Source organism: Lontra canadensis, unplaced genomic scaffold (genome assembly GCF_010015895.1).
Source record: "Lontra canadensis isolate GAN:19392208 unplaced genomic scaffold, GSC_riverotter_1.0 scaffold118, whole genome shotgun sequence".
Classification (NCBI taxonomy): Eukaryota; Metazoa; Chordata; class Mammalia; order Carnivora; family Mustelidae; genus Lontra; species Lontra canadensis.
Genome location: NW_022631112.1, coordinates 654136 through 678245, shown reverse-complemented (window position 1 = coordinate 678245; position 24110 = coordinate 654136). Strand labels below are relative to the sequence as shown.

Genomic DNA, 24110 nt, shown 5'->3' with positions numbered 1-24110 from the left:
TGCAGAACACAACTTAAGTCATATACAAGACAGATAGTGACCCTTTGCAACTGATTACTTTGTATCCTCTGAGACTTGTGACTTTTTACATTTCTTTTAAACTTAAGACATAAATGTCCAGACTGTAGTCAAATTTTAGTTTGTTTTACTATGATTTAGATTTTTTCCAAAAAGAACAAAATTTTATATATAGCATAAAAATTCATGTATCAGAAAGACTCAAAAGGCTGTTTTTCACTTTGTTCAAGTTTTGTTTCCAGGCATTTAGTGTGTCATACAGTTGTTGCCACTGCTGTTTTCCAAATGTCCGATGTGTACTATGACTAAAAATTGAAAAATTAAAAACAAAGTTATTCGTCAACTTTTTATCCTTCTGGCATTCTTTTACAATACTACAGACTTATATCTAGTTAAAAACAAGGTTAAATACACACAAAAGACCTAAGCTTCTAATTCTTCTCTTATCATTCTAAACAATTTAAAAAAAAATCTTTATCAAATTGATCCTAAACCTTCTACTTTCCTGAACTACATAAACCAGACACAAAAGTCATTAGTATTCTAGCCAATGCTAAGCCATTAAATGAAATGTGCTGGAAAATAGGACTCTTTCATTAAATAAGCTAATCACATTCAGTCTGAACTTTAATAAAATTATGATAAATAGCAACTATTTAACTACAGTCAATGGATTAAGAACACCACCTTGGTTCTGTAAACACTTAAGTGAAATAATCAGAACAAACTAAACTGTTCTACAAAATGCTGCAAAGTCTTAAAGTGTGTCTTACCTGACAACTACTTTCCTCTGGGTCTGATCAATTTTGCAGTAGACCATTTTAGTTCTTACTGCTGAAAAAAGATGTTTTACATGGTATGTTATATGGAAAATCCCCAAGAAAAACAGCTAAGATATAAAACTAAACCACAATAAACTTGACAATTTTCAAACATCATTTTATAAACCAGCGCTCTGAATCTAGTCACAAATGTAACAGTGTGATGGAACCAAGAGGAAGGTCACACATTTGTCCTATGCTTGCTGGGTGAATCTATACTAAATATCACAGTTTTTATTAAGTATTCTAAGTGTTCTCCCCTATAATTGCATATGGGAGAAAACAATAATTTTCTAGTAAGATATTACTCCTTTATAGGACCGTTTGAGACTTAAAGCATTAAAAAGAAACCATGTCAGTAGTTCTGTACGTTAATCTTGACTGGACAATTCTCCCAACTTTCAAACTTAGGAAGCCCAGGAAAAAAATCTGAGGAACAATTAAATCGTATTATAATGTAATTGTTGGTAAAGGTCCTGTTTCTAGCCAATGATGAAAAATGGATTATGATTAATATTTACAGATCATTTACTATGTGCCAGGCACTGGGCTAAATAAAGTGCTTTACTTGCATTAATTCATTTAATCCTCCCAACCACATATTAACTCCCTACGCTACTGTTTCACAAAGGAAGACCTGGCCCTCAAACCCAACCCAGGTCTAATACTAAAATCTCGGCTCTTAACCACTATGGTATACTGTCTAAAGGCTTTTACTTTGTATGATTTCAAGGGACAGAATACCAAAAAACCACAGAGCAATTTGTATTTCCACTTAATCTTCATTCTACTAAAAATATACTCTACAAGTCTAAACATACATCTCTGCTACAAAAGAACGCAGCTTTGTCAGAATACAATTCCATTTCAAAATACAAAATCTTTTTTGTTTTCTTAAGCAGGCTCCATGCTGAACATGGGGCTTGAACTCATGACCCTGAGATCAGGAGTCGTATGCTCTGAATGAGCCAGGCACCCCAAGATATAAAATCTTGTATTTCACAAGGTAAGAGAGAAATTCTAGGAAAAAAAAGAAAATATTCTAATTGTCTTACCATCAATAACAAATGCTTCAACATCATCGGCTCCAATCTGAAGTTCTTGCTGCATTGTGTCAAAAGAAATTTCTTTATTCTCCACTGCCATTCCCATAAAAGTAAGCAGTCTCATTTTTGCCATATTCTGTTCATGTAACAGACCTGAGTAACACAGCGGTAAAGTCTGATGAACATCCACACTAGCTAAAGGTCTGCACAATTACAACTCCTCTGTCAGAAGTCACTGAGCATTTACAGAGTAATTTTGACAAAGCTGCTTATATTTGTAAACCATAAACTCACTCTATAGTTAATTATGGAGTATTACAATTATTTTTCTAGAGCTACATTTCTTTACTGCTATAGTGCCACAGGTCATAGGTTTAAAGTTAAGAATGGGCTATAAAATGGTATTTTGTGTAAGACCTAAAACTTCTGCACATTTTACATTTTTTATAGTTACACATTATAGGAGATAAAATGTACAAAAAGTTTATTTCATAAGAACGTTTTTAGGGGCGCCTCGGTGGCTCAGTCATTAAGCGTCTGCCTTCAGCTTGGGTCATGATCCCTGGGATCGAGCCCTGCATAGGGCTCCCTGCTCAGCAGGTAGCCTGCTTCTCCCTCACCCACTCCCGCTGCTTGTGTTCCCTCTCTAGCTGTCTCTCTCTGTCAAATAAATAAATAAAATATTTTTAAAAATTTCTTATTTAATTATTTAAGTTTATTTTTACTATTCGCTCTCCATTTAAACACAGGATTCCTTATCTTTTTGTTCTGTCAGTATTACTAGTACACATGAAGCCTTAAAAATATTTTTATATACATTCAGTTATAAAAACATTCCATTTCCCAGGTCACTCTGGATTTAACAGTTAAATCAAAAGTGTGTTCATCACTTAGCAATTATAGGCTACACTGATTACCAGGTAAAATTAAATAGTACCATTAACAGTGATACCTGAAGTACAAAACTGCATAAATAATTCCAATTTTGCCTTATAACTTCTAGTGAAACATGCTGTTAACAATTATTGAGATCACAGACAACTATTAGACCCAAAAGGAAACCTAATAAATTACCCAATCCTGATGCTTTCATTTTAAAAAATAAGAAAGCTGAAGAGAAAGGAAAAAAAAAAAGCTGAAGAGCCAAGAGATTAAATGACTTAGTCAAAGTGTCAGTACTAGGCCTAAAAAATACATTTGCTTATCAATGACTAGTAATACACATAAATATTTATAAATCCTGAATATCTAATTATTGCCAGTTCCTAAGTGGAAACTGAATTATAACACAGTATCATATATACCTGAATTGATGCTTACTTACAAAAACAAGTTTCTAAAATTAATCTAAAATTACATGTTCCTTTTCTCTAAAATTTCAAATTATGTAAACTGAGCAAATGATCATGTACCCTCTAATAATTAAGAGCCTCAAGTTTCTATTGTTAAAAAAGTTCTAAGCACTCCATAAATAAACTTGAAATTTATAACACATATTAGCAGAAGACAAGGGAAGCCCATTAATACAGGACATAATCATCTGTTAATTAGCTGTAATTATGATGCAGGCCTTCTATTTGGCACAGATTCAACAAAAACATGATCATCATAACTCAAATGAATGAGGTATCTAAGTAAGTATTGCTAACTGGGTTTAATGGAAATCTACAAGCATCAAAAAATCAATTAGTGCACATTAACCCTAATTAACAAATGCAAATTAGATGCTGATTAACTTTCTGAAGCAAGAAGGTAGCAACTGTATAACACCAGATTACATGTAGACATGTTAGGGCAATTCAGTTGACACGGGATAATGCTTACTGTTGGCCCAAGTTGTCAGTGTTAATAAAACAAAGTGTTTTGATAAAGTGATGCCACCTGTAGAATTTAGACATTTGTAACCAGACTTTCAATTGTAATAAATGTTAGCAATACATGTAAAACCAAATATAAACACATTTAATAAGATACTTTGCTGAAAGCATCTTTTACAAATTTCTAATAAAAGTTATTTGCATACTTGTTCAAGAAACTAAAGGCAAAACAGGAATGGAATCCCAGTTAGCACCATAAATTAAAAATGTTATGTTTTTCCTATCACAGAGAACTACTGGAGATTTTTCCCAATATTTTTAACTATAAGAAAATTCCGTAACATTTCCAGTTCTCTGGGCATCTCTTTTAGTATGATAAAATGATACTCACTCCTGAAGTTTCTAAGATATAATTGAAATACTATTTTACTGCTACTCTTTGTGTAGTTATAAGCTTACCATAAATTTAAGAATTTATCAGAGAAATGAAGATTATTTCTAGAGTGATTATGTAAAACCATTATCTATCTTACATGTGGAAACCTGCATGTTAGACCTCGTTCTCAAAATCAATACTATTAAGCCAGTGAAGTATGAGTTAAAGACTTGTAGAAAGCTGTGCTTTGTTTCATGAAACTAGAACATTACCTTCAAAGAGGAAGTCACAGTGTTCCGTGTCATATTTCAATTTTAAAGTTATAAAAAAAATCTAATTTTATGGAAACATTTATTCATTACTAATATGTCAAAACCTTAATGCAGTAATAAAAAAATGTGCATCATTGAGCAATTTCTGCATTGTCACTGACCCGTCTTAAAATGCTGCAATATAGAAAACGTAATTTTAATGCATGCAATAGCTTATGAACCAGTGCTCCTTTGAAACAGTCAATTACACATCAATGGGGGAGTGTCAAAGTGTTAATTACTACTCCTTTTTCCTTGGTGCGTAAATAAAGAGGTTGCTGACATTAACATTCCATCACATAGCTTCATGCCACAAAACAAATTAACTGGGACAGAATGTGGTTTTCTGGGTCTAGTGCACCTGGCAAAGCATTCTACACAAACACAACTTGCATCTACTTTATCTTGGTATATTTCAAATGCCTTATTATGTTCAGGATAATTCAATCTTCCCCAATTCCAATGGCTGCACAAAATATACATATGATAGGAATTAATGATTGCCAATTGAGGATAATAAGTATAATCAAAATAGATTATAAATGAGTTCCTTCATCTGTATCTCAAACCACGAGACTAACAATTCAGTATTAACATGGAAAATATAACAAACTGCTAAGGTGTTTTGATTATTGCCTAGCAGAAAAACAAAGCACCTCAGTTTCATAGTTGACTTCACTCTCCAAAAAAACCTAGTGATTTTAGATCAATTTAAATCTGTTCAACTACAGATTTTCTAATTTTTCTCTTTGTAATTTCAGTATGTTAAAAACATGCTGCAGAAGGAAATTAAATACTGAATATATATGGAATTTGCTCAATGAGGATAAGATTAAGTTCAGTTTGACAAATGCAGAGCTCTGATCCTCTAGAAAAAAATTCAAAGATGAAAATCATATAAAGCTCAGACTATGCTGTCTTCAACAAACTGTAGTAAAGAAAGTTTCTCCCATCATGTAATTCGATTTCTAATTCCACCTACAGCTTCACTTAGATTTGCTTAACAATACATACACTTCTAGAATTTGTTAATATCAAGGAGGGAGTGTGTACTAAGAATAAAATACGTTACAGGGGAAAAAACCCACTTGTTTCAATTATGTAACCATGGCGTCTTTTTTAAACATTACCAAAAATATAAAGAGTAAGGGTCTTTTATAAACAAATAATTCTATTTTAAATAATAAAGTAGCTTTAAGTCATCAAATTTTGTCAGCTGTTAAAATGAGTACTTCTAAAAGTCACCACTGTGATCAAAGTAATGGTGATCCTTTAAGTTGCTTTTCTGCTCCATCCTCCATTCCACAATTTAAACACACATGTATCAGTGGTACTACTTCTGAATCTGCTCCAACACCTGCTTCTTGCTAGAACTTTACCTCAAAGAAGCGTGGTCTAGTAGACCTCATAGGAGTGCCCCAAGTCCAACAACCCTCTTATAGAGAGAAAAAAAAAAAAAGGCTTAGGTTTTCTGACTCCTAGTTTCATGCTCTTTCTACCACAAATGCTACCACCTACACCTTCTTGTTTCTGATTCCCAATTCATTCTGAATAATCTTTTAAACTATTCACTGTTTGTTCTTGTTTTATCATATTTCACTGGTTAGGATAATCTAAACAGAAGGCCAAAGTCATCTTTGCTGGATTTTACAGTACATGAGAGTTCCTGAAGAGCATGTTCCCATCTTTCTTTATACCCCCCACAAAGAATAAACTCCAAAACTTACCAAGTGAATCAATGAAGTCTTTATTATTCTGATAGAACTTGACATATGATGCCAGTTTAGCACTCACAAAAATGGTTAAAAGCTATAGATAGAAAAATAAAGATAAATTATTCAATACAGAATCAAGATTTATACTCAACATATTTTTAAGACATTAATTTGAAGCAATAAAACTCTCAATGCCTCTTTTAGTGTAGAAATAGCAATGTTTGATCAAATTACCATCCAACCCATTTGCTTTCATTAAGACTCATTTAGATGAAGAATCAGTAAATACAGTGAACTCTGAGTGAGCTACCCTGAAAGACGGTGGGAACAGCACAATGAAGATGGAAACTAATCCAAAATGTATTTATACTTATACTTGAGAAGTGTGTTCATGTGTTTTTAAATATCAGATCTATCTTCCTAACTGGGGCTACCTGACACTACATATAAAAAGAAATTCATATTATTTATGTTCGTAATAGGCAAGTATGGAGATGAAGCAAAAGGAAAAAGAACAGGTACATTCAGTGACTGGAAAAATAGGCTGGTCCTAAATTTCATTCTGTTCTTGATACTAAAAAAAAAAAACAAACAAACACCAGTTCTCTTTCTAGATCTAACAGTTATGTTCATTAATACAAAGAGTTCTGCTCCAATATGTTACATTTAGGAAAAAGAACATTTTTCACATTAAAGATAAAGTACTTACATCATGAATAAGCTCGCCTTCCAAAAATTTGACTGGTTTTAAAGTGAGAAGATGGTCAAAAAGAAATGCATTTGGATCTTTCAATGCTCGTACAATACACCTTTATTAAAAAACAAAAATACAAGTCCTGAGATTCAGAAACTTTTCACCAACTTTTAGAGATTGCAAAATATATTTAATTCAGTAAAATATCTAAGAGTTAATATACACAGCATAGAAAAAGCTACAGGACTGAGATTAAAACAGGCCAAAAAAAAAGTATGTATCAGCTGTATCTATTTTAACAAAATATAATAATAAAGTGGTTGTCAACAAAAACACAGGCGGAGAGAAAGCATGACCAAAATAGTGAAAGAGTAATTAAAACAGCAGCAGCATCCTCCCAGGTGCGAGACAGAGTGCTTTACGTGCATTACCTCACTTAACCCTCACACACCCTGACACACTAAGTTATCATGCCTCTTATCAGTGATGAAACAGGCGCCAAAAGAACTTGCCCAGAAAGTACTAATTAAGTGGTGGAGTATTTGAATGCCAACAGTCTTACCTCAGAGTTAAATATCTTTCCCACAAACTACACTTTCTAGCAACACCTAGGTCCCTGTAACGCCATACCCTATAGACAAGTTATTTCTGTTTCACAGATTTAAAAACTGATTCCATTATTATTGCTACTAAATAGACCTAGGATTGTTTGAAGCCCTTATTCTCATTAGCAATGGGCTAACTATTAGCATGCCACCAACCTTTCCTCATCTACATACTTTAACATTAAGATAAAATCAACCCAAAATTAGGTTCTACTTCTCAGGCTGGGGTCATCACACCCAAACCAGCAATACCTCAAATACAATCTGTGGTTGTACCACAATACCACATACAATCTGTGGTTATTCCAATACCAAGCCCTGGATTTTACTTTCTACACTGGAATCACCACAGAGCACACAGTATCTAATGGCTCAGGATCACTGGGCTGGGAGATGCAAACATAATTTCTGCTGGAGCTCAACCTCCAAGCTGCAGGTAGTCCCCATCAGAAAGACAACATGTTCAACATTACCTGTGGGCATCAACTCGAGCCTGGGAAGCATTGTCCTCTGTGTAACTTCCTAGCAATTCCACCATGACTTTTGAAGCAGCATCACTAAAAAGAAATATTGCTTTAGAAATTTCAGAATATCATTACATGTTGATGATATATACAATGGTTACCAAGTGACATGGTCCTGCTCTATGGGAAAAATCACACAACTTTCCTTCTAGTAGGAAAGACCAACAACTAAGGAAAAGTAACAGCTAACAAATAAATGCCATGATGGTAGCTAGAAATGAAAAACCAGTAATAGATATGCAAAAGAAGAAAGAGAAAGGAATCCAAGTATATCACTAGAAGCCAACCGTGAAAGAAAGCAAGAGAAGGATCAGAGAAAATCTACAGAAACAATCACAAAGTAACAAATTGGCAATAAATATACATAAATAATTACTCTGACTGTTGAATAGACTAAACAATCAAAAGAAAGAGGGTGACTGAGTGGATTAAAAAAACAAGACCCAACTATATGCTGCCTACAAAAGACTCATTTCAGACCAGAAGATGCACTTAATGTGCAAATGGATGTCAAAAGAAAGCTTAGGTAGCAATACTTATATTGGACAAAATAGATCTAAAAAACAAACTGTAACAAGAGACAAAGAGGAACACTATATAATCATAAATGGGACAATCCAACAAGAGGATTTAACAACTGTAATTATTTATGCACCAATATGGGAGTACCCAAATATAAAACAGTTAAGAACATTAAAAAAAAAAATCAATAGTAGTATAATAATAGTAGGGGACTTCAACACCCCACTTATATCAATGGACAGATCATGCAAACAGAAAATTGATAAAGAAACAGTGGCTCTGAATGACACACTGTACCACAGGGATTTAACAGCTATATTCAGAACATTCCAACCCTAAAACAGAATACACATTCTTTTCAAGTACACAAAAAACATTCTCCAGAATAGATGACATATTTGGCCACAAAACAGGTCTCAACAAATTAAAAAAACCAAAAACCAAAACCCAAAGTCATACCATGCATTTTTTTTCTGACCACCAAGCTATGAAACCAGAAATCAACAATAAGAAAAAAAAAATCTAAGAAAAGTGTTAAGTACATGGAGGTTAAATATCACGCTCCTAAGCAATGACTTGGTCAACCAAGAAATCAAAGAGGAAATAAAAAATTACATGGAAACAAGTGAAAATGAAAACACAATGGTCCAAAATCTATGGGATACAGCCAAAGTACAATGAGAGGGAAGTTTATAGCAATACAGACCAACTCTCAAGAAGCAAGAAAATTGCAAATGAACAACCAAACCTTATACCTAAAGGAGCTGGAAAAAGAATTTAAAACCCAAATCCAGCAAAAGGAAGGAAATAATAAAGATCAGAGCTGAAATTAATAATATAAAAACTAAAAAAAGCCAACAGAACAAATTAATGAAACCAGGAGCTCATTCTCTGAAAAAGATCAATAAAATTGATAAATCTTTAGCGAAATACATTAAAAAAAAAAGAGAGGTGTCTCAAAATCACTAAGAAGAAAAGTAATAACCAACACCACAGAAATAAACAATTTTAACAGAGTACTATGAAACCCTACATACAGACAAATTGGACAACTCAGAAGAAATAGGTAAATTCCTAGAAACCTATAACCTACCAAAACTAAAGCAGAAAGAAATACATAATTTGAACAGACCAATTACCAGCAATGAACTTGCACCAGTAATTTAGAAACTCTCAAAAAAACGAAGTCCAAGATCAGATGGCTTTGCAGGCAAAATACAGAACATTTAAAGAAGAGTTAATACCAATTTTTGTCAAGCTACTCCAAAAAATAGAAAAGGAAAACTTCCAAATTCATTTTATAAGGCCTGATACCAAAACCACATAAAGACATCACAAAAAAGGAGAACAACAGGACAATATCTCTCATGAACACAGATGCAAAAATCCTCAACAAAATATTAGCAAACCAAATCCAACAATACACTAAGAAAATCATATTCCGTGATCAAATGGGATTTATTCCACAGATGCAAGAGTGGTTCAATATTCACAAAGCAATCAGTGTGATATATCACACCAACAACAGAAAGGATAAGGACCATACGATCATTTGAATAGATGCACAAAAAGCATATGACAAATTACAACATTTTTTTAAAGTTAATTTCCTATAAATTTTTCTTTTTTAAGATTTTATTTATTTGTCAGAAAGAGAAAGAGTTTGAGCACAAGCAGGGAGAGCAGCAGGCAGAGGGAGATGCTGAGCAAGGGCACCGATGTGGGACTATTTGCATTAAATGTGGCAGACGCTTAACCAACTGAGCCACCCAGGCGCCCCTATAATATCCATTTGTGATAAAACCCTCTCCAAAGCAGATCTGGAGGGAACATACCTGAACATAAACAAGGCCTTATACAAAAAACCCAAAGCCAACAAAATACTCAATGGTGAAAAACTGAGAGCTTTTCCCCTGAGGCCAGGAAGAAGATAAGGATGTCCACTCTCACCACTTTTATTCAACACAGTACTGAATTCCTAGACACAGCAATTAGACAACATAAAAAAATAAAAGGCAGCCAAACTGGTAAAGTAAAACTCTCATTATTTGCAGATGACAAGATACTATATACAGAAACCCCAAAAGACTCTACCAAAAATTACTAGAACTGATAATGAATTTAGTAAATTCACAGGATACAAAATTAATGTACAAAAATATGCTGTATTCCTATATACTAACAATGAGGCAACAGAAAGAGAAATTAAGAAAACAATCTCATTTACAATCACACAAAAAAATGACAAAATAACCAGGAATAAATTTACCCAAAGAGGTGAAAGACCTCTACTCTGAAAATGATAAAACACCGATAAAAGAAATTCAAGATAACACAAAGAAATGAAAAGACATTTACATGCTCATGGGTTGGAAGAACACTGTTAAAATGTCTACACTACCCCAGAGGAATCGACACATTTAATGTAATTCCTATCAAAATACTAACAGCATTTTTCACAGAACTAGAACAATTCTAAAATTTGAATGGAACCACAAAAAAAAAAAAACAGTCAAAGCAATCTTGAAAAAGAAAAAGCCGGAAGTATCACAATTCCAGATTTCATATTACAACATGAAGAGATGGTTAAAATAGTATGGTACTTAACAGACACACAGATCAATGGAACAGAAGAGAAAACCCAGAAATAAACCCACAATTACATGGTTGATTAATCTTTGACAAAGGAGAAAAGAATATCCAATGGGAAAAAACAAATGGTGCTAGAAAAACTAGACAGCTACAGGCAAAAGAATGAAACTGGACCTTACACAAAAATAAAATCAAAATGGATTAAAGATCTAAATGTAAGACCTGAAACCATAAAAATCCTAGAAGAGACCACAGGCAGTAATTTCTCTGACATCAGCTGTAGCAATGTATTTTAAGATCTGTCTCCCAAAGCAAGGGAAACAAAAGCAAAAATGAACTACTGGAACTACATCATAAATAAAAAGTTTCTGCACAGCAAAAGAAAAAATTAACAAAACTAAAGGCAACCTACAGAATGGGAGAAGATATTTGCAAATGACATATCTGATAAAGCGGTAGGATCCAAAATATATGAAGAACTGATACAACTCGAACACACAAAGAACAAATAATCCAATTAAAAAATGGGTGATGTCCAACAGACACATGAAAAGATGCTCAATGTTATTCATCATCAGAGAAATGAAAATCAAAACTGCAATGAGATGTTACCGCACACCTGTCAGAATGGCTAATCAAACACAGGAAACAAGTGTTGGCGAAGCCCTGTGCACTGCTGGTGGGAATGCAAACTGGCACAGCCTGTTTGTATTCAAAGGGATACACGCGCTCCTATGTTTACAGCAGCACTGTTTACAATAGCCAAACTGTGGAAGCAGCCCAAGTGTCCATGAATAAATGAATGGATAAAGATAAATATATGTGTGTGTGTGTGTGTGTGTGTGTGTGTATACATACAAACACAAGAGAATATTATTTAACCATAAAAAAACCACTTGCCATTTGCAACATGGATAGAACTAGAGAATACTAAATAAGTCAGTCACAGAAAGACAAATACCGTATGATCTCACTCATATGCAGAATTTAAGAAAGAAAACAAAGGCGGGGGTAGGGGGGGAGAGACAAACCAAGAAACATACTCTCAACCCCAGAGAATAAACTGATGGTTATCAGAGGGAGATGGGTGGTTGGGATGGGTGAAACAGGGAATGGGGATTAGAGTACTTATTATGATGAAAAAATAAAGTGATAAAAAAAATCCCACCACAAGTAAGTGCCATGAAAGAAACAAACAGTGATGTAAAAGAGTAACACAAGCAGAGACAGGGAGTACACAGGGAAAGCCTCTCTTTAAAGGAATGACATATAAGATGAAATATAAAGGATATAAGATACAATAATTGGCCATAAAAAGTGTTGGAGGTGAAGGCTGGATAACTTCTGGGCAAAGGGAAGACCAAGTACAGAGGGCTTAGGTGGGAAAAAAGTTTTGTGTTCTAGAAATTATTGGAATAGCATGGCCAAAATTGAGCCAACGCCATGTATTTTAGTAACTCTACTAAAAATATTCTTCCAATTAAATTATCCTTAAAATTATGCAGATGACCAATTTCAGTTGTAGTAAAAAGCACAAAATGTATTCATTCAATCTGAGGTCTTAGAAAATGTTTATCTTTACCCTTTATTTCTTCTTTTAAACTGATGAATCATTGGACAGTTATATTCAATTCAACTTGGGCAAAACAGAAGGAAAACATAATCTGATCTTCCACATTAAACAGAACTTTCTGGCAGCTATATTAAGAACTGGCTGTAGTAGGAGCTGTATAATTTATTTTAAAAAATTAAATGGTATTTTAAAACTTCTACAAACTAAGCTTTATGAAAATATACACATGTAGGGGTGCCTCAGTGGCGCAGTGTCTGACTCTTGGTTTTAGTTCAGGTCGTGATCTTGGGGTCGTAGAATCAAGACCCGTGACAGGCTCCATGCTCAATGAGGAGTCAGCCTGAGATTCTTCCCCCCTGTTCCCCCTACTTTTGCTCCAAAATAAATAAATCTTGGGGCACCTGGGTGGCTCGGTCCATTTAGCGTCTGCCTTCGGGCTCAGGTCATAATCCCTGGGATCGAGTCCCGCATTGGGCTCTCTGCTCAGCGGGAAACCTGCTTCTCCCTCTGCCTGCTCTGCCTGCTGGTCCCCCTGCTTGTGCTCTCTCTCCGACAAATAAATAAATAAAATCTTTAAAAATAAAATAAAATAAAATAGATCTTTTAAAAAAAATACAAATGGGGGCGCCTGGGTGGCTCAGTTGGTTAAGCGGCTGCCTTCGGCTCGGGTCATGATTCCAGGGTCCTGGGATCGAGCCCCGCATCGGGCTCCCTGCTCAGCGGAGAGTCTGCTTTCTCTCCCCCTCTCCCTGCCGCTCTGCTTACTTGTGCTCTCTCTCTAGCTCTCTGTGAAATAAACAAATAAAATATTAAAAAAAAAAGTAAAAAAAAAATACAAAAAATACAAATGTAAATACAGAAGTGGTTAAGTGGTAACCAGCATCTTATATATAGTGACAGAACTGTAAGAATCTGAAGAAATTTTATTTTTTTTTTAAAGATTTTATTTATTTGACAGAGAGAGAGAGATCACAAGTAAGCAGAGAGGCAGGCAGAGAGAGAGAGAGAGAGAGAGAGAAAGAGAGAGAGGGGAGGAAGCAGGCTCCCTGCGGAGCAGAGAGCCCAATACGGGGCTCGATCCCAGGACCCTGGGATCATGACCTGAGCCGAAGGCAGAGACTTTAACCCACTGAGCCACCCAGGTGCCCCAGAATCTGAAGAAATTTTAATGAAAACCTGTTTTACTCATTGTTAATTATTTTGAGATACTCTACAAACACACGTGAACTTCATTTTCCAGTTTTAGCAGCCACAATATATTTCAACCTAATGTAGCTTATCAGCTAAAGAGACCTGAATTCACAAATACCAGATAAAAAATTTCATTTAAAGTGCACAGTGTCTGACATACAATCAAGGCTCAAAAAAATGTTACATGATTTGCACTCATCAACCACCAATATAAGTAAAATAATGAAGGAGGGGACCCATAGATACAAGCATTCTTACTAAAAGGGCAAAGTGTATCTCAGAATTGTAATTCAGAAGCAGGAAAGAAAATTACATTTTACGTGTATTGGGCAAAAACCAATCTTAAAATTTAAATCAGCAACGTGACAGCAACTTGTTTATTTGAATAAAATAGCCATCCTCTTCTACCTTCCTTAGGGTGGGCAGTATTTATTCATCCAGGGCCCATAATGCGCCAAATACCCTGGGCATGCGCAATAGTTGACAGATAAGGTTCCTAGCCTTCACTGAATGTACAACCTCACAAACCTCTGAGGCTGTTTTATGCCATGATAAAAGCAGAGGGTGCTGTAGGAGAGAGGCATTTAACCTCACCATGACAGTAGTGCTTTAGGCAGAGAAATGAAGTTGAGTGTAGGTCATCCAGACCAAGGGCAGGCAAACTTTCTGTGAAGAGCCAGCCAGGAAGTACTTTAGGCTTTGTAGGCCACAGTGGTCTCGGCTGCAACTACTCTAGTCTTGGCAAAAGTAGCCATAGACAATACATAAAAGAGTTAAGTATGACTGTTCCAATAAAATTTTATGGACACTGAAATTTGACTTTCATATAATGTTCATATGTCATGAAGTATTATTCTCCCTTTGATTTTCTTTCTTAACCATTTAAAACAGTGAAAACCACTTTTAGCTCGTGGACCATACAAAAAGGTGCCAGCCCCTGGTCTAGACTGGGAAAGAGCAGGGTGCTCTTACAGCGGACACAAGTTCACGACATCCTGGGTATGATAACCAAGAGGAAAGGTTTGTGTGCTGGGAGGAAAAGGAGGGAGGGAATATCCATTAAACAAAGCAGTTTTTGTAGTCTGTCAACGTATCACACAAAAATGGCATGATTATTATCACATTCTCCAAGCCCAAGCTACCTCAGTAGGTAACCTGGGAGTCTGTGTCAGAAAGGTCTTACATGCTATGAATTTTGCATTATATCCTCAAGAAAAATTTGCTGAAACTTGTATTTCACAAAACCATTATGTGGAGAAAAATTGATTATACTTCAAGATGTCTCAGTTAGGAACAAAGAGACTAAGAGAGAGAAAATGACCAATTCATTTTGGTCACACTGAGTTTGAGGCAGCTATGTGCCATACCTGAGTGGAAACATGCAGAAAAAGGTAGAAAGCAGCTGAACACAAAGATCCAAGGCACAGAAGAGAAGCCTGTGTTAAAGACATGGATGTAAGGGCGCCTGGGTGGCTCAGTTATGCAGCTGCCTTTGGCTTAGGTCATGATCCCAGGGTCCTGGGATCGAGCCTTGCATCAGGCTCTCTGCTCAGTGGGGAGCCTGCTTCTCCCTCTGCCTGCTGCTCTATCTGAACTTTAAAAAAAAAATGACATGGATGTCCATTCAGTAGATGACAAAAGCCATGGAAATAGATGAGATGACCACAGGCAGAGTGAGTGAAAAAAGGGTCCTAGGACAAATTCTTGAGTAATAGTAGTATTTAATGGAACAGAGAGAATAATTTACAAAGGTTGTCTGAGAACGAACTGCCACAGAGGTTGGAGAAAAACAAGGAGAGGTGTCATCTAAATCAAGAAAAGTTTCTAAGAGGGAAGGGGTTATCATAGTCACACGGTGCTGAGAGGTGGAGAAAAACAGGAACTGTGGAGTGATCAATGGACCGCACCTATTCTTAGAAATGAAGGAACCAACACTTGAATACTGGAAACTAATTCTGTAACATCAGAAATGGGGGAAAAAAACCAGGGATCTTATACTTTCAAGGTGTTTTTAACATTTTTTAATCTAAAAGCCTTCAGGAAGGGCATGCACTCTAGTTCCATAAACTACCACTTCATGTGCTTTTGTACATCTCTGCTTTTGCAGCCACTGCTTTTGCAACATATTTCATAAACAGTCATTCTTTTAACAAATATGGAGTGCCTACCACATGTCAGACACCGTTTGAGTAATAAAGTCCCTGCCCTCATGAACTTACATTCTAATGGGGACAGATAATAAACATTAAAATATATTAAGTCTGTTAGTAAGAAGTCCAAGGAGGAAATGATGAAATATGGATGAGAGAAACAAAACAATGCAAGGGTTTAGGGGAGATATTGTTATATACACATCTGGGCAGAGATCTGAAGAAGCCGAAGGGAGCCACATGGCTACCTGGGAGAAGTGTGCTCCACGCAGAAGGGCCAGTACTAATATTCTAGAGCTGGCTTGGCCTCCCGAAGAAGCCACTGGAGGGTTCTGAATAGAAGGAAAACATAATCTGATCTTCCATATTAAACAGAACTTTCTGGCAGCTATATTAAGAACTGGCTGTAGAGGGACAAGACCCAAACATGGACCATTTAAGAGGCTACTTCAAAAATCTAAATAAGAAATAATGGTAGCTTAGACCACAAGGTAGCATCCGAAGTAGTGAGAAACTTGACTGACTTTAGATTTATCAGAGCTGACAGGATTTGATATTGGATTAGATATGAAGTATAAGACAAAAACAGGAACCACAAAGGAACCCCAGTTTTGGGTTTTGAGTAACTAGAAGCATAGAAATGGCATTTCCTGAGTTGGAGAAGGTAAAAAAAAAAAAAAACAGATTTAGGAAGAAAAAAGGTTCATTTTTGCAGTTGTTGTAGGAGATGTCTTTTGAGTAAACAGAGATGTTCAACAGGAATAGCTAGGTATTTGTGGAGTTCAGAAGAGAAATACAGGAGATAAACACGTGAAAACCACAAGCATGTAAATAGTACTTAAAGGCATGGACTGAATGAGAGCACTCAGGCAGCAGTGGCTCTCAACCAGGTGCCCTCCAGAGCATTTTTAAGTGCATAGGAGCTGCTGCAGCTGTTCTAATAACTGGGAAGCACCACTGGCATTTTAGTAGGTGAGGACAGGGATGTGAAGTATCTTGTACTGAACTTTAACAACTTAGCAATACAAAAAACGATCTTGCATTTGGTACTCAGCCTCACCCAAAATCATAGCAAAAAAAAAAAAAAATACAACAATGTGTATAGGGAATAAATGTAACTGAGCAGAAGTCATCCCAGGAATAAGTTATCCTAACGTTGAGAGAAGGAACCCACAAATAAGCTGTGATTGAAGAGAAGAACTGATGGGCACCAGGGTGGCTCAGTCAGTTAAGCGTCTGACTCTTGATTTCGGCTCAGGTCATGATCTCACCGATCTTAAGATGGAGCCTGGCATGAGGCTCTGCACTCAGCTGAGTCCGCTTGAAGATTCGCTCCCTCTGCCCACCCCCCACTGTGATTCATGCGTGCTCTCTCTCTCTCAAATCTTTAAAGAGAGAGAGAGAGAGGAGCCCCTTGTAGATAAATGTAGAATCACTATGTTGTACACCTGAAATTAATGAACTGTATGTCAACTACACTTCAATGACAGGGAGGGGTGGAGGCCCCACAAACCAACCGAAGAATGTGTTTCAAGAAGGAAAAAGTGATCACCTGTGCCAAATACTTCAGGTGTTTTCTAGTATGTTAACATTAGTACATGTCTAGTAGAGCTTAAATGGGTACTGATATTCTATTTCAATTTCTCTGAAAATTTAGATTTGGAACTCCTTAGAATAAGTCACTTCCCTTCTACATACTAAACAGCAATTACAGAGAGCACCCAGTAAGTACTCCTCATCTCTGATAAGCACTAGACATTCAGACGGAAACCATAACACTCATCATTTTTAATTGCTCTATCAGAAAAAAGACTAATTTCTTAAAGGTGAGCTTGAAAAATGAAAAGCATAGTAAGAATATCTTTTACTGAGAGCTGTCCCAATAATGAAACCACTTTGTTAAAAAGTAGATGAATATTATTCTTTTCAGCAGCCCTGTGAGAGAAGTATTACTATTATTTCCACTCCGAAACTGGAAACAGAGTTACAGAGATAGTTATTTAGTCATACAACAAGCAGGAGAGCCAAGACTTGAAATTCCAGTAGTCTGGATGCACAGCCTGCCCATCTGAAGTATAAATGAAAATAACGATTCTTTCTCTAATAGCTTTTAATGCTCTCACCATATGAAATGGTCTTTGTTATAAACTATTTACTCTTAACACTTTACTGACTACTGGCTAGAATGCTGTAGTAAGTCTGCCAATTTATAATAGGTGGTAGCCACTGATCAGAATGAAACAGGCTATTAGTGCAATCCCCTACTTCTCCTCTTTTCTGATAAAACGTTCCAACTTTAATGACAAAAATTTCCTCTTACATTGTTAAATTTAAATAGTTGCAAAAAGTTTACATTACTTACTAGAAACCTATTAACCTTGTTGACCCTAATACATTAAATACCCAGTACTATAAGCCAGTATAAAAATTGTGCAACAATAAAACTAAAGGGAAGATTGTTTACTTTTTCTTTTTCTAAAAGTATTTAACCATTATGTGAAAAGAAAAATTGAAAAGCTACGTCAAAAAGGTAAGATTATCATTTAACACTAGTTCTGAAAACTGAGCCAAACCTACCATTTGGTAAGCATCCTAAAATTGGGTATACAGAGTAAGTATTTTAGGCATGAAGTTTGCTAGGATGAATTACAAACCTTAGAAACCCAAGACCTTGCAGAAGCTCAATAGGTATTCATTTAATAAAGTCTATTGCAAAATTTGATCTTGGGGGTACTGTTTATATAAGAGGCTGACTGTGGAAACTTTGACTAATAGTCCCTCACTATCACTAAACAAAAGTGGTAGCACTATCCCATACTAAGACATCAAAGCATCATTAAATAACTTAGTCTAAAGTTACATAGAGCTTTCAGGTTAACAGCTGTACCATTTTTAGAACAAAAGCAAATCTTGCTTTTAAAAATGTTTAAAGATGGGGAAAACTATTTTAAACTTTGTAGTTATGGTTAACTTAGTAGGTGAAATTTACAGAAATACATTTACAGCAACTCTGTGAAGAACAAAACAGAGCAAAATCACTTACCTCACTTGTTTTTAAAAACAGCCTCAACTACTTATATTGCCTGTGAAGTTTTAAGTTAGTACATTAATTCTGAATACCTTTTCTTACAATCCACAAGTGCCTCATAAAGGAGCCTTAAAAGGGTGTGTTTTTTTTCAGTGGTAAGGTTCCAATCAGAAATCCATTTTCTAACCTACAGGATTGACAAAAGGAGGGAATTTAGTGGCACAGCTGAATATAGTTTCATCATTTAAAAGGTAACATTTAGAACATACATATTTGCTATTTTAATTATAATATAGTCTGCACTTCTTATAAGCAGAACAAGTATTCCACACAGTAACTCACTTGATCCAGCTCAGTTGGAATATACTGGATGGCCCCACAAGATGCTGCCACTTTAATGAGGCTGCAATATACTGTATATCTTACAGGAGTATTCTTATCCATCCCATGGAAAAGGTTGCTTAGCCTGATTAACAAAAAAAATAATAAAACAGTGTTTCAGATGGGTAACTACGACGATTAAGTTCAGATTATCTGCTCTCACAACAAACCTGAGACACCATTAATAATTTCACATTACAAGGAGGCAAATGGGGTGCAGAAAGGTTAAATGACCTGTGCAAGGTAACGCAACCAATCAGAGCCCCAGGTGACAGTCAAGTTCTGTAATTCTTGCTTTTAACCATTAAATGACAGTGACATAAAAAGAGCTTCTTAAAAAACCAAGCCTCTTTCAGTTCTTAACTTACAACTGCAGTCTCAGAGATGGGCGTTCACCTTCCCGAAATTTGACCAGCTTTTCACACAGGCTTTCAATCAGAGCTTCCTGCTTGTCCGGTTCCAGGATCAACAGGAGGGATACCACGCTGTTCATCACACTTTCAACATCTACACATGTATGGATAACACAAGAGTGATACTATCATACTTAATGTGTCTAATTAAATATGTATTTCCAGTGTTTTAATACATCAAAGACCATTAAAGTTAAGATACTTTAGGAAGATATAATCTACCTACTGCAAAACAGTTTCACCAGAGGAAACTTTTCCTTCAATGGTGGGCATTAGGCTAAAAATATATTATACATGAATTCAAATGAAACTAATTCTGTTACACAGCTAACATCCGAAAACACTGTACATTTTATTAAAGAAAAAAGAAATTATTATCTAAGATTTGGTTTCCAACCTATAAAACAGAAGACTGATATAAATGTCTATATATATGGTTTCAATTTTTACTGGCAAGATATTCAGTTGTCTGGAAGTTACTCCCTCGGTCAAGTTAAAATGCTTTCCCAAGTGAAGGAAACGTTTATATATAAATAGGAAATTACTGAGAAATGAAAGTGATCAACTTCCTGGCTGGGCCATTGCTTTCTAACTGTAAGTTATTAACTACAAACCAAATTTGATCTCAAACCTTAACTAAAGATTATAGGACTCCCAATTTTCAAAATTTCCCATTTTATGTCAATAAATAGGGCATCAGCCAAATAACACTGTCTTTTAGGTTACTGGAAATTATATCCCATTTGGTATTAATGTAAAACTATGAAAAGGAAAGAAGAGCTTCACTTTTCTTCAGTTCATTCTGAAATTACCAGTATTGAGTGTATGTACTTAACACTCAAAAAACATTAGCTCTTAAAAAAGATGTTCTCTCAAAATAGGCTTACTTCACAGGTATAACAGATTAAAATAACCTGAAAGTATGTGCAAAGGTTAAGATTAAAAGACAACAGGGCTTAACAAGTCCAAGACAAATATACTTTACAGGAAAAATTTAAAAAGTAGATCCTTTCTGATTAATAAACATTACAAAAAAATTAAAAACAAACCTTTATCATCTTCCTTCAGACACACATCACAGGCCTCAATAATTTGAGCTAAATCTACATGAAGTCCACCTTCTGAGTTCTCTTCTGAAATTTCAGCTCCTTTAGATTTCAGATAAGCTCGAAGCTCAGCAGCCTGTTGAATCAAGTAAGATTGCTAGACACTTCTATAACTGACAATGCCAAAATTCAAGATACCAAACCATTCTTTTTTTTTTTTGGAAAAAATAAGAAGTAAATACCATACTTAATGACTTTAAATTACTATGCTGAAGTGCCTCTCTCCCACCTCAGTCCCCCTCACATCCTACAGGAGCCACAGGTTTTCCTCTACAAAACCAAGTGGCTACACAAACCCAGTATGACCCACGTGGATCACCTTCAGAATTTCTCTCCTATCACCTACTGCTGCTGAACTTCCAGTACACACAAAAACTTCTAATATGTATCTAAAGTGCTTATGAGGGGGTTGTGTGTGGAGGAGAATTAATCTGATCTGGTAAATTCAACCTGTTTTAAAGAAATGAAATTTTATTATTCTCAAGTATACATAATATAGCCAATTTAAAAAGTTAGAGACATTTGCCGTTCATGAAGGTAATCATTTGTTAATAAAATGTTTGAGAACCTATATGAGACAAGCATTCTGGGAAACACAAAGATAAAAAATGATGCCTTTGACTGTTTTGAATATAATACTTTTCAAACTGGATCTACTTTATAACTATTTTTTTAGAATGCAAACTACATATCTGAATCAGAAAGCACCCTGGGACCTGTAACTACAATGTCACATCCAGGTATTCAGACATTTTATACTCTAAAACATATATATAATATTCAGTAAGGTGCCCTTTTGAGGGGTTGGTATTTATGGCAGCCAAACATCAATGTAGATGGTATTTAAGATAATAAAATGAAAACTTAAGCAGGGAGATGAAAGTATACCATTAGTAAATGCACAGGTATTACATTTTCTAAACCCACAAACATGTTTGGCTACCTACAACAGATATGTTAAATTTGTATATCTGATGGCCCTATCCTTTCAGATAACAACACAGTTAACTTCACCTATGAGTTGGTATTATAAACTAGATTTCGTGAAACCACCATCACCATATCAAAGAGCATTTTATTGTTTTTATCTGTCATCCTCACTGGCTACAAGTAGTTGTAGAGTAAGACAATTAAAGAAAAGAAAAAATTCTGAACTCTATTTCCCAGTCTACTCAAACACAGAATCTGACCAAAGTTGAAATTCTGAAGCAATCCCTTATCTACCGGAAAGGAATGGTTGATGTCAAACTGATGTATTACAAAAGTAGCACAACCTAACTAGAAAGGAAACTAACTTATCTTTAAAACTAAAATAAGGCCATCAACAAGAACGTCCTCCATCTACAAATTCTTTCCTATGTTAAAATCAAATACTTTTTTGGGGTAATCTAATAGCCAATTTGTTAGTAACATGATTTCATTAGTAACCACATATGCTTCCCCCCATCCCCATTTTCCTTTCTAATGTGCTCAACTCCTTCCCTGGCCTTATCTTCTCCCCCAGGGCGCCCCATCGCCTTCCTTTCGTTTCCCCTTCTTAGTCGGTTCTTCAGGGCTGAGGATCTGCACTTCTACTATTGGGAGTAAAAATCAACACCTGTAATTCTACCAGTTACCTTAGAATAGTACTGGTGTTTTCAACTCTATAGAAACCAAATTTCCATGTTAGTGGGGTAGCAAAAAATATAAAACACCTACGACTTCACAGAATATGGTTTTCAGTTCTACAAAATAAACTTAGAGAAAATAATTTCGGGTTTAACTCCCATCAACTACAGTTTAACTTTTGCTATGGGAAAAATTAGAAGTATCCGCCATGCATACAAAAGACCAAGCCCGAAATAAAAAATTTAAAAATATTACGATGGTTCACCAGACTTAATGCCTCAAAGCATGAGGGTGAAACTGACGTTCTACTTTCAGACTGCAGAACTCTCACTCTTGTACAAGTAGAAATATAAAGTATGACCTCCGTTTAAAATAGGGTCACCTTTGCCTCTGTGATCACAAAATAAAACCATTCCAGCTTTACTATAAAATAATTTTTCCTAGACTGCGTACGCCGTCTAAAGATTCGCCACCTCCCACTCCGGATGTGGCTGCGTCTGGGAGACGGAAGCAGGCACCATTCCCAGTCAAAAAGTAGTGTCGTCAGAAGTGACACAGACTGGAAGAGTCCCGACGCCGACCAGGAAGCTGGCCTTAAAACCTCGGTCCACGCGCTGGAAACAACGGTCGGCGGGCTACCTCAACTCCAAGCCAGAAATTAGCGCCGCGACTTGTCTCAAGGCCGGCCTCCCTCCCTACTGTCTTGTGTGGGGAGTGAGCCGCGGCTCTCATCCCCGGAGCGGGCTCCGCGGGGCGGCGTGCCGCCCGCCTGGTCCTGGCTCAACCCTTCATACCCCTTTGTCTCCCCCAGCCCCGTCCTGGAGGCACTCGCTGCCTGGGAGCACACCTGATCTTCCTCACTGATGTCGATGAACGCCGGGACGCTCATGTTGAAGGCCCGGGAACGGCAGTCTCACCGCTCACAAAACCACGCCGACCGGAAAGAGAGCTGTAGTGCGTGGGGTTGTCTCACAACCGCTTCCGGGTTACCCTGCGGGGCGGAGCCACCGAGATAGGCAGGGCCAGAGGGCCAATCCCACCGCGCGCTGGACAAGGGTGGGCGCGCACTTGGGCGGGTCTCGCGGACGCCTTCTGCCGGGAGCCGGTCCTGGCATCGCCTTTTGCTTCTAGCTTTTAGAATGGTGTTACGTATTTATCCTTCGCGTGAGTTCACGCCTTGCGCCTTACTTCATTCACCTCCTTAATGAAATCTTACGCCAGTTCGGCCAACGAAAACTGTGCTCAAATAGTTGTTCTTTTGCAGCCACATCCCCTCTGCCAGCCAGCTCTCAGGCTGCACCGCACAGCGCCTCTGTTCTTGCTCCCCCCAGCCACCGAGCCTTGGTTCTTGGCAGTACGAAAAGAGCCTTCGGGGTTTACGTTATTTGCCGGGCCCGACAATTTTTTTCGGGTTAAAATTTATCCCACTTTTCAGCGTTTATTGAGGGATCTGCTGGCAGGGAGTGTTCTCTGCGCGGGGGATAGCCTTAGTTTCCAAAAGAAGCTTCCGCTTGCCGCTTACATTCCAGCGGGTGCGCAGGGCACAAGCGTCTCAAAGTAATTAGAAAGGCAGTCCTGGATGGCGTCTTACAGCTTGGCCTCCAGAGTAGAATTCTTAG

At 36.6% G+C, this 24110-nt stretch overlaps 1 protein-coding gene across 1 annotated transcript; it reads right to left on the bottom strand.

Annotated features, from left to right (window-relative positions):
* Positions 1-128: 128 nt before the first annotated feature.
* Positions 129-23449, bottom strand: EIF3M (eukaryotic translation initiation factor 3 subunit M). The gene is made up of 11 exons (XM_032841057.1): positions 23339-23449; positions 20827-20959; positions 19733-19871; positions 19326-19449; positions 19076-19170; positions 7877-7960; positions 6814-6913; positions 6117-6198; positions 1895-2038; positions 792-852; positions 129-323 (listed from the first exon to the last, which is right to left on the bottom strand). The coding sequence occupies exons 1-11, from the start codon at positions 23378-23380 to the stop codon at positions 203-205; spliced, it is 1125 nt and encodes a 374-aa protein (XP_032696948.1). The 5' UTR covers positions 23381-23449; the 3' UTR covers positions 129-202.
* Positions 23450-24110: the final 661 nt, after the last annotated feature.